This window comes from Muntiacus reevesi, chromosome 6 (genome assembly GCF_963930625.1).
Source record: "Muntiacus reevesi chromosome 6, mMunRee1.1, whole genome shotgun sequence".
Taxonomy (NCBI): domain Eukaryota; kingdom Metazoa; phylum Chordata; class Mammalia; order Artiodactyla; family Cervidae; genus Muntiacus; species Muntiacus reevesi.
This window is the reverse complement of record NC_089254.1, coordinates 8997565-9010166: the sequence shown is the minus strand read 5'-3', so window position 1 is coordinate 9010166 and position 12602 is coordinate 8997565. Positions and strand designations below refer to the sequence as shown.

At 37.9% G+C, this 12602-nt stretch overlaps 1 protein-coding gene across 6 annotated transcripts in view; it reads right to left on the bottom strand.

Moving 5' to 3' along the window:
- Positions 1–12602, bottom strand: part of AKAP9 (A-kinase anchoring protein 9) — a 166215-nt gene that overhangs the window by 85694 nt on the left and 67919 nt on the right. For 5 of the 6 annotated variants that reach the window (XR_010663628.1, XM_065938573.1, XM_065938574.1 and 2 more), the window contains 4 exons: positions 11648–11786; positions 9205–9290; positions 4602–4716; positions 3948–4146 (listed from right to left, as the gene is read on the bottom strand). Coding sequence is in view for 5 of the 6 variants with exons in the window: in XM_065938573.1 (XP_065794645.1) it covers positions 3948–4146; positions 4602–4716; positions 9205–9290; positions 11648–11786 (539 nt within the window). In the remaining variant the exon portion in view is untranslated. The remainder of the gene's footprint in view (positions 1–3947; positions 4147–4601; positions 4717–9204; positions 9291–11647; positions 11787–12602) is intronic. The other variant, XM_065938575.1, reaches the window with a different exon arrangement.

The window sequence follows — 12602 nt, the reverse complement described above, 5'->3', positions numbered from 1 at the left end:
TGGATCACAACAAATGGTGGAAAATTCTTCAAGAGATGGGAATACCAGACCACCTTACCTGTCTCCTGAGACACCTGTATGCAGGTCAAGAAGCAACAGTTAAAAGTGGACATGGAACAATGGCCTGGTTCCAAACTGGGAAAGGAGTTCCTCAAGGCTACATATTGTTACCCTGCTTATTTAACTTACATGCAGAGTACATCATGTGAAATGCCAGGCTGGATGAAGCACAAGTTGCAATCAAGACTGCCAGGAGAAACAGCAATAACCTCGAATATGCAGATGACACCACTCTTGTGGCAGAAAGTGAAGAGGAACTAAAGAGCCTCTTGATGAAAGTGAAAGAAGAGAGTGAAAAATTTGGCTTAAAACTCACAATTCAGAAAACTAAGATCATGGCATCTGGTCCCATCACTTCATGGCAAATAAATGGGGAAACTATGGCAACAGTGAGAGATTTTATATTTTGGGGCTCCAAAATCACTGCAGTCATGAAATTAAAAGATGCTTGCTCCTTGGAAGAAAAGTTATGACCAACCTAGACAGCATATTAAAAAGCAGAAACATTACTCTGCCAATAAAGGTACGTCTAGTCAAAGCTATGGATTTTCCAGAAGTCATTTATGGATCTAAGAACTGGACTATAAAGAAAGCTGAGCACAGAAGAATTGATGCTTTTGAACTGTGGTATTGGAGAAGACTCTTGAGAGTCCCCTGGACTGCAAGGAGATCAAACCAGTTACTCCTAAAGGAAATCAGTCCTGAATATTCATTGGAAGGACTGATGCTGAAGCTCCAATACTTTGGCCACCTAATGTGAAGAACTGACTCATAGGAAAAGACTCTGATGCTGAGAAAGATTCAAGGCAGGAAGAGAAGGGGACGACAGAGGACGAGATGGTTGGATGACATCACCGACTTGATGGACATGAGTTTCAGCAAGCTCTGGCAGTTGGTGATGGACAGGGAAGTCTGGCGTGCTGCAGTCCATGGGGTCGCAAAGAGTCGGACATGACTGAGCGACTGAACTGACTGACTTTCCAGTCACGGTTTCTTTTAACCCTCATGGTCCTAAGGTAGTTTTTATCCTCAGTATTACTTAGACATGGGTTTCAAAGAGGTGGCTCAGAGGTAAAGAATCCACCTGCCAATGCAGAAGATGTGAGTTCAATCCCTGGGTCGGGAAGATCCCCTGCAGAAGGAAATGGCAACCATTCCAATATTCTTCTTGGAGAATCCCATGGACAGAAGAGCCTGGTGGGCTGCAGTCCATGGGGTCACAGATGGTTGAACACAACTGAGCACAGCACGTATTACTTAGATATGTTCAAATATCTGCCTAAGATCAAATGGCGGCTCAAGGGTCCAACTGGGAGTCAAATACAGGTTTGTCTGACTCTAAAGTCCATAGCTGTTGCAACTCCATACTACTGCCCCAAGAGGTTTCATGGATAACATTACCAAATATTTGTTAAATGAATGACAATTATTTTTCTTAAACTATCTCAAATCTATATTAGAAAAACAAAATACTCTTTATTCAAAAAGTGCCACAGCTGTTTCCAAATATGTAGTGATATTTCATAAGAAATAACTTTAATTACATATTCATAGGAGAGAATATGGCAGTCAATAAACCTCATTGCTGGGATCTAAGAGAAAACTAATGGTTTTGGTTGAAAGGTACTGTTAATACATTTTGATTGATTATTTCAGAAACTCTGAAAAGCACAATAAGTTGGCAAAAGCCCAAGTGTAGGAACAGCAAAGTAGATCTGCTCTTCCAGAGATTTTCCTTTTCTTCATGCTTCGGAGAGAAAACATCACTAATTAAAGGAAGGCTACTTGAAATACGTTAAAAGGTTATGAGTTCTTGTTATCCACTTATTTTCTTTCATATAAAAAAATCTAAAGTAGTATTTTCCAAATGTCAATCTATGGACTGCCTGCATCAGAATCATCTTGTATAAATACAAATGACCAGAATCTATGTCAAAGCTACTGAATCTACTCGTGCTTCAAATGTAAAATCCAGTAATTTGCAATTTTATGTAGTTGAAAAATAGTATTAAATTTCAAAAACCTCCAATGTTTAATGCATCGTAAAGTCTGGGAACCAATGACCTCAAATAAAATGGAAGCTTTGTAAAGCTGTGTCAATGTGGGGTAAATAATTCCAAAGCCGATATACAGACGCTGAATAAAAGCAGCAGAAACAGAGTGCTTCCAATGAAGTGAGGACACTCAGTGGTTTGTCTTCAACACACACACACACCAAAACACAAAAATTCTCTTCAGGTTTCAGTAACAAGTACCTATGGAGGTATCAGTCCTAGAGCAGCAGAGCCAGTCAAAGTTAGGTTAAAACTCTGAGGACTTTATAGAGCTAGTAAAATACTACAACACATTTCCCGACTAAATTTTAAGTTGTTCAATCATTTTAACAAATATTTACTGAGCACCAACTATTCGTAGGGAATTATTATAGGATTTGGGATATAGGAAATTACATAGACAAAAATTCCCTTAACAAAGCTTGAAGTCCAACACAGGGGACAGATAATATAAACAAATAAATAAACCTTCCCTCCTATCTATCTATACATATACATATAAATACATATATATACCCTTATCTTTATAGTTACATATATATAAAACACACTTCCCAGGTGGCTCAGTGGTAAAGCATCTGCCTGCCAAGCAAGAGACGTGGGTTTGATCCCTGGGTTGGGAAGATTCCCTGGAGAAGGAAATGGCAACCCACTCCAGTGTTCTTGCCTGGGAAGTTCCATGGACAGAGGAGCCTGGTGGACTAGAGTCCATGGGGCCGCAAAGAGCTGGACACAACTCAGTGACTGAACAACAACAAAATATACATGACATAACATTAATACAGAAAAACAAAACAGGAAACTCATGTGTAGAGTTCTAAGGGATGATTTTAATTTAAATCAGGTAACGAGGACAGGCCTCATGAGAACATGACACCTGAGTAAAGACCCGAAGAGGTGAGAGTGTTGGGCATGCAAATAACCTAGAGAAAGATCAACCCAGGTAGAAGGAACAGCAATGAGAAGAGAAATTCTCAAAGCAGGAGCATCCCGACAGCTTGAGGATCTCGAGGAGATTATGTGGCATTCTAGTAGTAAGTCACAAGCCAGGGCAGCAGGAGATAGATTCAGAGAGAAACAGAACCCAGTAAGTAAGGATCTGGGAAGGCACATTAAGGACAGAAGAGCCCTGGAATAACATGACTTGTCTTAAATTTTAAAAGCAAAGCTTTGGAACTGTGTAGAGAACAGACTCTAGAGAAGAGTTACGATAAAAGCAGTAGTCCACATGAGACATGATGATGGCAGGGACTAGGGGCCTGGTGAGAAGTGGCACAGTTCAGATTTGTCTTGGAAATAGAGATAACAGACTTTCTTGACAGAAGTGTGGTTTGAAAGGGGAGTCACCAGAGATGGAGTCAGATGGCTGCAGAAGGAGCAGATTTTGAGGGGAAGATTCAGAGTGGGTATTCTGGACGTGGTAAATCCAAGTATTAGACAACCAGGTGGAGAAAGTCCAGCTATGACTGGAGTGATCATATCTTATATCCTTCGTGTACTGCCTATATCAAAGTAGCAAAGACTAAGCACACAATAAAAAACAAACATGTGCACACCGCCTGGTGTGCCTTAGCCTATTCATACCAAAGAGCCTCTTTAGAAAGTAAAGCTGTAATTAACAATCCTGTTATAAAATATATGTGGTTGACACTAACCTTTACTTCACCCATTTCAGAGATGAAGAATTACCTCCTGTCCTTATTTCTTGACAATGCTACAGCTCATCTCTTTCAAGCAAAGTTGTTTAAGTTACATTTTTTTCTTAAAACAACCATATTATGAGTGCTACTAAACTACAAATACTACTGAATGAAATTATAAGTTGACGGATACCTTGGCTGAATTGTGGACTCATTGACAGCTTGAAGTCTTTCCTGCAAAGAATGAATCTCTGCCTCATAATTTTCTTCAGTTTCTTTCAATTGCTGCTGCAAAGAGGATACGAGGTTTTCTAATTCTTGAACCTGTCCTTCAAGTTGTTTCATTTTTTCAGTATCTTGCAGTGGAGGTAACTTGCTTTTATGACTAACATCTAAGTTACATGAATAGAAGAAAATACACATTTCAATATGAGTTTCTCAATGAAATACCAAAATCACTTTTTTGAAGTAGGAGAATATTCATTCTTCTTTGGAAGATAATGTTTTTTAATAGTATAACTTGGGTATCAATCTAAACTCATGTAGACTTATGATAAGAAAACATGAATCGTGTAAATCAAGATCATTTTTTCTATCTTCATGGCAACAATATCACTACACCTACCAATTTTGTCTTTAAATAGAAAACAGTTTAGAACCAGGAAATGTAAGATGTAGGAAGGCATAGACAGTCCAAGCCTCTCATTTTAAAGATGAGAAAACTGAGACCAAAGAGGGTTATCGTGAAATGCCAAAGGCACTAAGTTGTCTCAGATTTTAAAGTAAAAAGTCAAATTACTGAACATTTGATACAAAAACCACATAATGGTATATAATCCAAATTTACCAATGTCTTGCAAATTGGTCATCTGAGGATGAGTCGATAAAAAGTCTGTTTGCTTTTCTGGCAGGTTCGCATCTGCAAATTCAAGTTTCCTATCATGTGCCTGCTGTCTCTTAATCTATGAAAAATAACAGAAGAAAAGCAGTGACACAGATATGTGACTCAGGACTGTAGAAACTATACAAAGCAACTTTATCTTTAAAAAGTTTTTTTTTCTTCCCCAAATCACCCAGAACTGTACCATTCTGATACAGATATTTTCCCTTCCAAGTTATTCCACACTCTGACACAGTGACTCACATTGCATTCCCTTCACAGGACTGAAATTATATTACTAAATATAATGTTCTTTCATATCCAGGAGGAATTTGATCTAACTATAAAAACAGGAGTCACACAGAATTTTGGTATAACGTTCATAGCAATATTTAAAACATGACATAATCTTTGAAATTTCAATTCATACAGAGTAAATTTTATATTATGAATACTTGATCACGTATCTGCTATTAATCTCTGAATGTAACCTACATACAATCAGGTAGCTGACAAATGTGTGCTACTCTTTATACAAAAGCAAAGAAAACAACAAAAACAGATAAACCTCAGCTTCTTTCCTTAACTATTAAAACTAGGCAGCAATATGTCAGATGTGTGTGTGTATTACTTAAGTCATTCTTCAAATATTTAATACTCAGTCTACTATGTGGCGAGCACTCTGACAAGGGAGGTAAGAATACAAAATCAGTGGGGAAAAATGCACACACACATATACATGGTACATCTGCCCTCACAGAATTTCACAACTAATTGGGGAAGCAAAATTAAATAATTAACAATGCATTAAACTATAACACGCGACTAAAGGGTGATAATAAAAGAAAGACTGGTATGGGTCTGATGGAGGAAGTGAAATTTGGTTTGGGCCTCCATCATTTTGGTCAATGATTAGGAAAGGTTCCAAGGAAGGCAGAGTAGGAGCATTCATGAAAGGGTGACCTGCTAGAAGTGGTGAAGACAACAGTCCTGAAGGATAGGGGAAATTGTGTATGCCAGATAAAGAAGACAGATGAAGATGAAAGAGCACCTTAAAAGCAAGGTGCGAGTTTGGATTTGCTACACTAGGTGAACAAAGAATTGTGTAGATGGAAGTAAGCACCAGGATAAAATGTATATCCCAAGAAGGCCATTTCAGTTGGTACCACTTTTATCAAATCCTCTACCTGACTCCTAATCCCATGTACATTTCAACCAAGAATCTTGCCAGAAAAAATAAAGCCCATCAGGTAAATACTTTAGCTCTACCTTTCAATACTATCAATTCATTCAGCAAACATACAGTAAACCTTTTACCATGTGCTAAACAAAGCACTGTGCTAAGAGGAAATGAAAATCAAGAGAAGACTTCCTGACTTTGAAGGGTCTAGTGGGGTTTAGCCTAGGGGACATATCACATGTCACCACAACTCCATACACCATAATTAGTGGATCAAGTAGAGATTCTTGGTGACTGTAGGTGGGTGGGCAAAACCCACAATGAAGGCTTTAAAAGCCACAGAACTAAAGTGACATAAATTAAGGGAAAAAAATATTCTAAGAGAAGAGCTAATATTAAAAAAAAAAAGTAGAATTAAGAAATTGGGCTTCCCTTGTAGCTCAGTTGGTAAAGAGTCTGCCTGCAGTGCAGGAGACCTGGGTTCCATCCCTGGGTTGGAAAGATCCCCTGGAGAAGGAAATGGCAACCCACTCCAGTATCCTTGCCTGGAAAATCTCACAGACAGAGGAGCCTGCTGAGCTGCAGTCCATGGGGTCGCAAAGAGTCACACAGGACTGAGCGACTAACAATTACTTACTTACTCACTTAGCGGAAGATACACTGAGCATCTGTTTATACCTAAGGAGGTAACGCAGAGATCTGACTTTCATTACTGGCTACAGAAGTATTCTTTCGGGTACCAGTTTTTCTTGTTTTTTTTTTCCTAATTGCTTCCCAATTAGAAAAAAAAATTTATTTTTAATCCTTCCCAATATTTAAAAAGGCAAAAAAGACTTTACATAAGATTCGATCATAAAATCGATGAACTGAAAGAATAAACACTAGGCCCCAATTCTACATGTGACAACAAGTGAAGCTGAGCAGCCTCTGTCCCCTTTAAATGAAATGTGTTTTCTCCAGGTTTCACTTCTCCAGCTTTCACTTGGCCTTCATTTATTTTATGAGCTGAGCTCACATACACATTTATGTTATGATCGCTGACATACACCTCTCCTCTTTCCCCATGACTCAATTAAAATGACAATGAATCTGTAAAAGATAAATCCATAATAAACCAAAAAAAAAAAAAAGAGAGACCAGCAGATTTCAACAGAAAAGGGTGGCAGAATAGCGATTCAGCAAGGAAGGAAGGGGCAACAGCAGCCTACAGCACGCAGGAAGGGAGCCGCAGTTGGAGGAGACAGCTAACTTGCCTAGCAGAACCCTAGAGAGACACCAGGCTCAGAGAGAGATCAATGACAGGCAGACATCAGAAAACAAACATATCAACCCTTAACTAACCACAGCACAGCCTTTTCGGCTGAGCCAGGCAGAAGTCTGGTGGTGTGTAAAAGTTTTTCTAAAAAGAAACTGAAAGAAGTGTCTGGGGAGAACTAAGGAGCCGAGTGTGGGTGTCTGTGTTCCAGAGCAGGCTCCCACACTCCAGCACCAGGGAAGGGACATCTGTGACTCATCAAAAGAAACCGTTCCCCACTCACTGTCTTCAAAGGAAAGAGGCAAAATGACAAGCATCAGTGTAGTTACTTGTTTACTGCAAGTCCTCCTACACTATTTAATAGTTTCAACCATGTCCTGTCACCAGGAAAAGCAGCACATTTTTAAAAGGAAGAGAGACAACAAGGAAGGAAGGTGAGAAAGCAGGAAGGACATCAGATGATTAAGAATTCACTGGTAACTTCTGGCAAAGAAAGTTCAGTGAAGCATGAGCTGGGAGCTTGTTTACAGGTGGGTAGAAGAGACAGCAAGAGGTGGGAAACCGACTGCAGTCTCTTCTTTCCTTCAAACAACAAGGCAATGAAGGAAGGAGAACACACAGGAGGTACCGGATTCAGGGAAAATTGGTTACGTTCTCAACAGTGGAGACAAGAGGCATATGCAAGGCAAATGAAGGACAGAACAAGGAAAACAGACAAAGAACCTGAAAATAAATACAGAAGGGACAGAAGAAACAGGCTACCAGTCTTAGAGGAGGTGGAAGGGGATGTTTACAAAAGCACAGAAAATAAGATAACCTTGGTTATGAAAAGGGACTTCTTCTGAGACAGAGAAAAAGAAATTAGGGTATTTCCACGTTTAAAGAAATGCCTATTGGTCTACAGGTAGCAAGGTGAGATCGCTTATAACTGTTAAGTTTAATAAAGAAAAATGGGAAATAAGGCTATCTGCGAAGGAAAAAAGGGGAGTAGAAATGGAAAGTGTGACTTTATAACTAGGGAAGTTATAAAGTTAGAAAACATCCACTGAGGAGCCTATGACAGAATGAATGACCACATGAAAGAATTGTCAGCTACAGTCAGAGCCCACGACTATGCAGCGTCACCAAGCCGTATCACCATCTCACCCTTTCAGCAGTGCTCAGAAACCCAAGGATGAGTGGAGAAAAAGGGTCTCAAGAGGCAGGGCAAGGGCAGAAGGAAAACAAGAAATCTAGACTACGAAGGGTACTTGTATAAAAGTTGTACGATGATTCTGAGTAGGGTTAAATATTCTAGCTATGAATGGAAGGAAAAAGAAAGTAGCAACGGTAGACGAAGGTAGAATTAAAGAAGGGTTTTTAACCTGTCTACCTGTCCTCCTACAAAGTTATCTGTGAGATACTGAAATAGGTTTACATGTTTTAGAAAAGACTGAATAAGGATGTGCACAGAGAGAGAAAGAAAGGGTGAAGGGAGAAAGAGGGGAAAAGAGGAGGGGAAGAGAAAGAGGAAAAAGAAAGAGAATTTTAGCCAGAGTATCCCTCACCAGCAATATAACTTTCAATTAGTTAAATCTTCCAAATCTGCCCAAATATCTTAATACAATGACATCAAAAGGTACCCAAAGAAGCAAACAGAGGTTTTTCTGGTACTTTTCTCATACAACGTGAGGATAACAATACTTAATATTTGCTGATGTATGTCATTTTTCTGAAATAGCTAATAAATTATATGATGCGTCTATACTCTTACATAGCTTTTTATGCACACATTTCTAAATAATACATAACATGATGTGAAACTAATTAGCTATGTTCTAAACAACTATTGCTATAGTTTAAAAGAGACTCACTGCTTTAAAAAATACTTCAAATTAAATGCAACTGTTAAACGAAGTTTACAATTTGACATTTTATATATATTTTAACTTTATCTTGATTTCAGAAGCTCTCTAAAGGGGTAAAGAGTATTCAAACTGCAGAACTTCTTCAGCTCACTGATACTATAAATATACGTCACTCTCCCCTAATTTTCTTTTCATGTTTACTCATTTTAGAAATTTTCGGTTGATAAAGTAACTTACAAAATAGCAGGTAATACAAGAAATGCAAACATTATTATATATTTTCCATACTTTACTTAATCGTGATTGAAGTACCAAGAGTCTGTTGTATGCTTCTGCTGCTTTGCTGCGAAGAGTTTGCATATTTTCCTGAAAATCTAAATGACAAACAATGATAATAATTTCACTTATAGTAAAAGTCTGCTTCTTTCAATAAGCATTATTCATCTATTCATAGCTTCTAAAAAATAGCCTGCTGGAAGTAAAATTCATGTATTTAGTAACGAAAACCTCATTAATGTGGAACGCATGCTACAAAGACTAACAATTTTATATTAAAATACAGTAACTTCTGTTGGCATTCATTAATTTCTACACACTTGTTTATTATTCATACCAATGAACAAGGGTAGGAAACACTTGTGAAGGGATCAGTTAAGTTAAGTCACTTAGTTGTGTCCAACTCTTTGCAACCCCATGGACTGCAGCACACCAGGCTTCCCTGTCCATCACCAACTTCTAGAACTTGCTGAAACCCATGTCCATCGAGTCAGTGATGCCACCCAACCATCTCATCCTCTGTCACCCCCTTCTCCTCCTGCCTTCAATCTTTCTCAGCATCAGGGTCTTTTCCTATGAGTCAGTTCTTCACACTAGGTGGCCAAAGTATTGGAGCTTCAGCTTCAGCATCAGTCCTTTCTATGAATATTCAGGACTGATTTCCTTTAGGAAGGACTGGTTGGATCTCCTTGCAGTCCAAGTGACTCTCAAGAGTCTTCTCCAACAAAAGCATCAATTCTTCAGTGCTCAGCTTTCTTTAAAGTCCAACTCTCACATTCATACACGACTACTGGAAAAACCATAGCTTTGACTAGATGGACCTTTGTTGGCAAAGTAATGTCTCTCCTTTTTAATATGCTGTCTAGGTTGGTCATAACTTTTCTTCCAAGGAGCAAGCATCTTTTAATATCATGGCTGCAGTCACCATCTGCAGTGATTTTGGAGCCCAAGAAAATAAAGTCTGTCACTGTTTCCATTGTTTCCCCATCTATTTGCCAAAAAGTGATGGGACCAGATGCCATGATCTTCATTTTTTGAGTGTTGAGTTTTGAGCCAGCTTTTTCACTCTCCTCTTTCACTGTCATCAAGAGGCTCTTTAGATCCTTTTTGTTTCCTGCCATAAGGGTGGTGTCATCTGTTTATCTGAGGTTATTGATATTTCTCCTGGCAATCTTGATTCCAGCTTGTGCTTCATCCAGCCTGGCATTTCCCATGATGTACTCTGCATGTAAGTTAAATACGCAGGGTGACAATATACAGCCTTGACATACTCCTTTCCCAATTTGGAACCAGTCCGTTGTTCCATGTCCAGTTCTAACTGCTGCTTCTTGACCTGCACACAGATTTCTCAGGAGGCAGGTCAGGTGGTCTGGTATTCCCATCTCTTTAATAATTTTCTACAGTTTGTTGTGTTCCACACAGTCAAAGGCTTTGGTGTAGTCAGTGAAGCAGAATTAGATGTTTTTCTGGAACTCTCTTGCTTTTCCTATGATCTAATGGATGTTGGCAATTTGATGTCTGGTTCCTCTGCCTTTTCTAAATCCAGCTTGAACATCTGGAAGTTCATGGTTTCCGCAGTGTTGAAGCCTGGCTTGGAGAATTTTCAGCATTACTTTGCTAGCATGTGAGATGAGTGCAATTGTGTGGTAGTTTGAACATTCTTTGGCATTGCCTTTCTTTGGCATTGGAATGAAAACTGACCTCTCTTCCAGTCCTGTGGCCACTCTTGAGTTTTCCAAATTTGCTGATATATTGAGTGTAGCACTTTAACAGCATCATCTTTTAGGATTTGAGATAGCGCAACCAAAATTCCATCACCTCCACTAGCTTTGTTCGTAATGATTCTTCCTAAGGCCAATTGACTTGGCATTCCAGGATGTCTGCTATAGGTGAGTGATCACACCATCATGATTATCTGGGTCATGAAGATCTTTTTTGTACAATTCTTCTGTATATTCTTGCCACCTCTTCTTAATATCTTCTGCTTCTGTTAGGTCCATACCATTTCAACACCAAAAAGTTAACTGAGGTTGCAAATTGGAAAAAGGAACTAATACAGGATTCCTATTAAAAAAGATAACTGAATGTCTTCTTATTCTTTTTATAAAAATAACCTTCTGACATATACTTATTCAACAAATACAATGACTTTTAAAGGTTTGGATCTATGGTATAAAATTAAGAATTACAGTGAAGAAAAGACGGAAATAGAGGAACGGAGGATAAAGAGACAAGAATATTTGCAGACAGCTTTGGTTTTCTTTTTATCACGATTACTGCATTGTAAAACTAAACACATACGTTAAAGGCAAGATTTCATGAACCTGAAAAAAGATGCTAAGATAAACTCAAATCAGCTAAGTGATTAAATCAGGAATTAATGGAAATAGTTTATCAACAATTCATGTAAGAAAATTAAATACTCTGTTCAACAATGCAGTAAAGCCTTTATTACCTTGGACTTCACATCTGTAATCTTGCAATCCCAGTTCTTGATTTTCAGAAGTGTGCACACCAGCAGTCTCTTTCTCTTCTCCATTTACTTCACATTTTAAAGCAGGAGTGTAATGTTCACCATGGACATTACAAAAAGTCTGTCAACAATAAAATTAGGTATTTTATGAAACTATAAAGTTTTGATTTCTGCCTCTAGAGATTATTAAACATTATTTCCTATATGTAAAACAGAGTCAAAAAATGTCACAGGAAAAATCAGTAAGAAAACATTTACGTGTATCAAATCAATCTGCAAAAAAACAAACAAGTCTAAATTCTTCTCTCTCCACATGCAAGACATGAATTCTTCTCACATCAGGAAAATGTGACAGCCTTTATTATCTATAATATATATCAAATATTTATGTCTAAACTATAATATTTTTATTTGTTTGTAATAATGAATATATCTCATACTTTACCACTTTCTAGTATACATCCTATACAGATATTCCCTCTGTAATGTCAACTACGCATGAGAAAAGGTGAAAAGATGAGGACAGAAGTTCAACAATGATGACTAGAAAGTAGTGTATAAATTCTACAGAAACTATATAAAGTAGGAGATCACGTTCACAGACTTTAACACAAGAGAATACTATTCATGGTTTATATACAGAATAAAATAAAAAATATTTGACATATTATTCTGGTTTTTCTCCTGAGCAATGGACAATTCTATTATCACTTAAAAACAACACATACCACACAATCATCTGACACGCCTAAAGAAGTTTTTAGTAAGTTTCATCTTTCCACCTCATGCAGCTGGAAATAACAGTCAACAACTTCTAGACCTAACCATTTTATTTACTGTTGCTATTTCGTGAGATCTGCCTAAAAGTGAAACTATACTATTAATTGACTTTATTAAATTTCCAACATAGTTTCTAAGGTAGAATTTATCATAAATT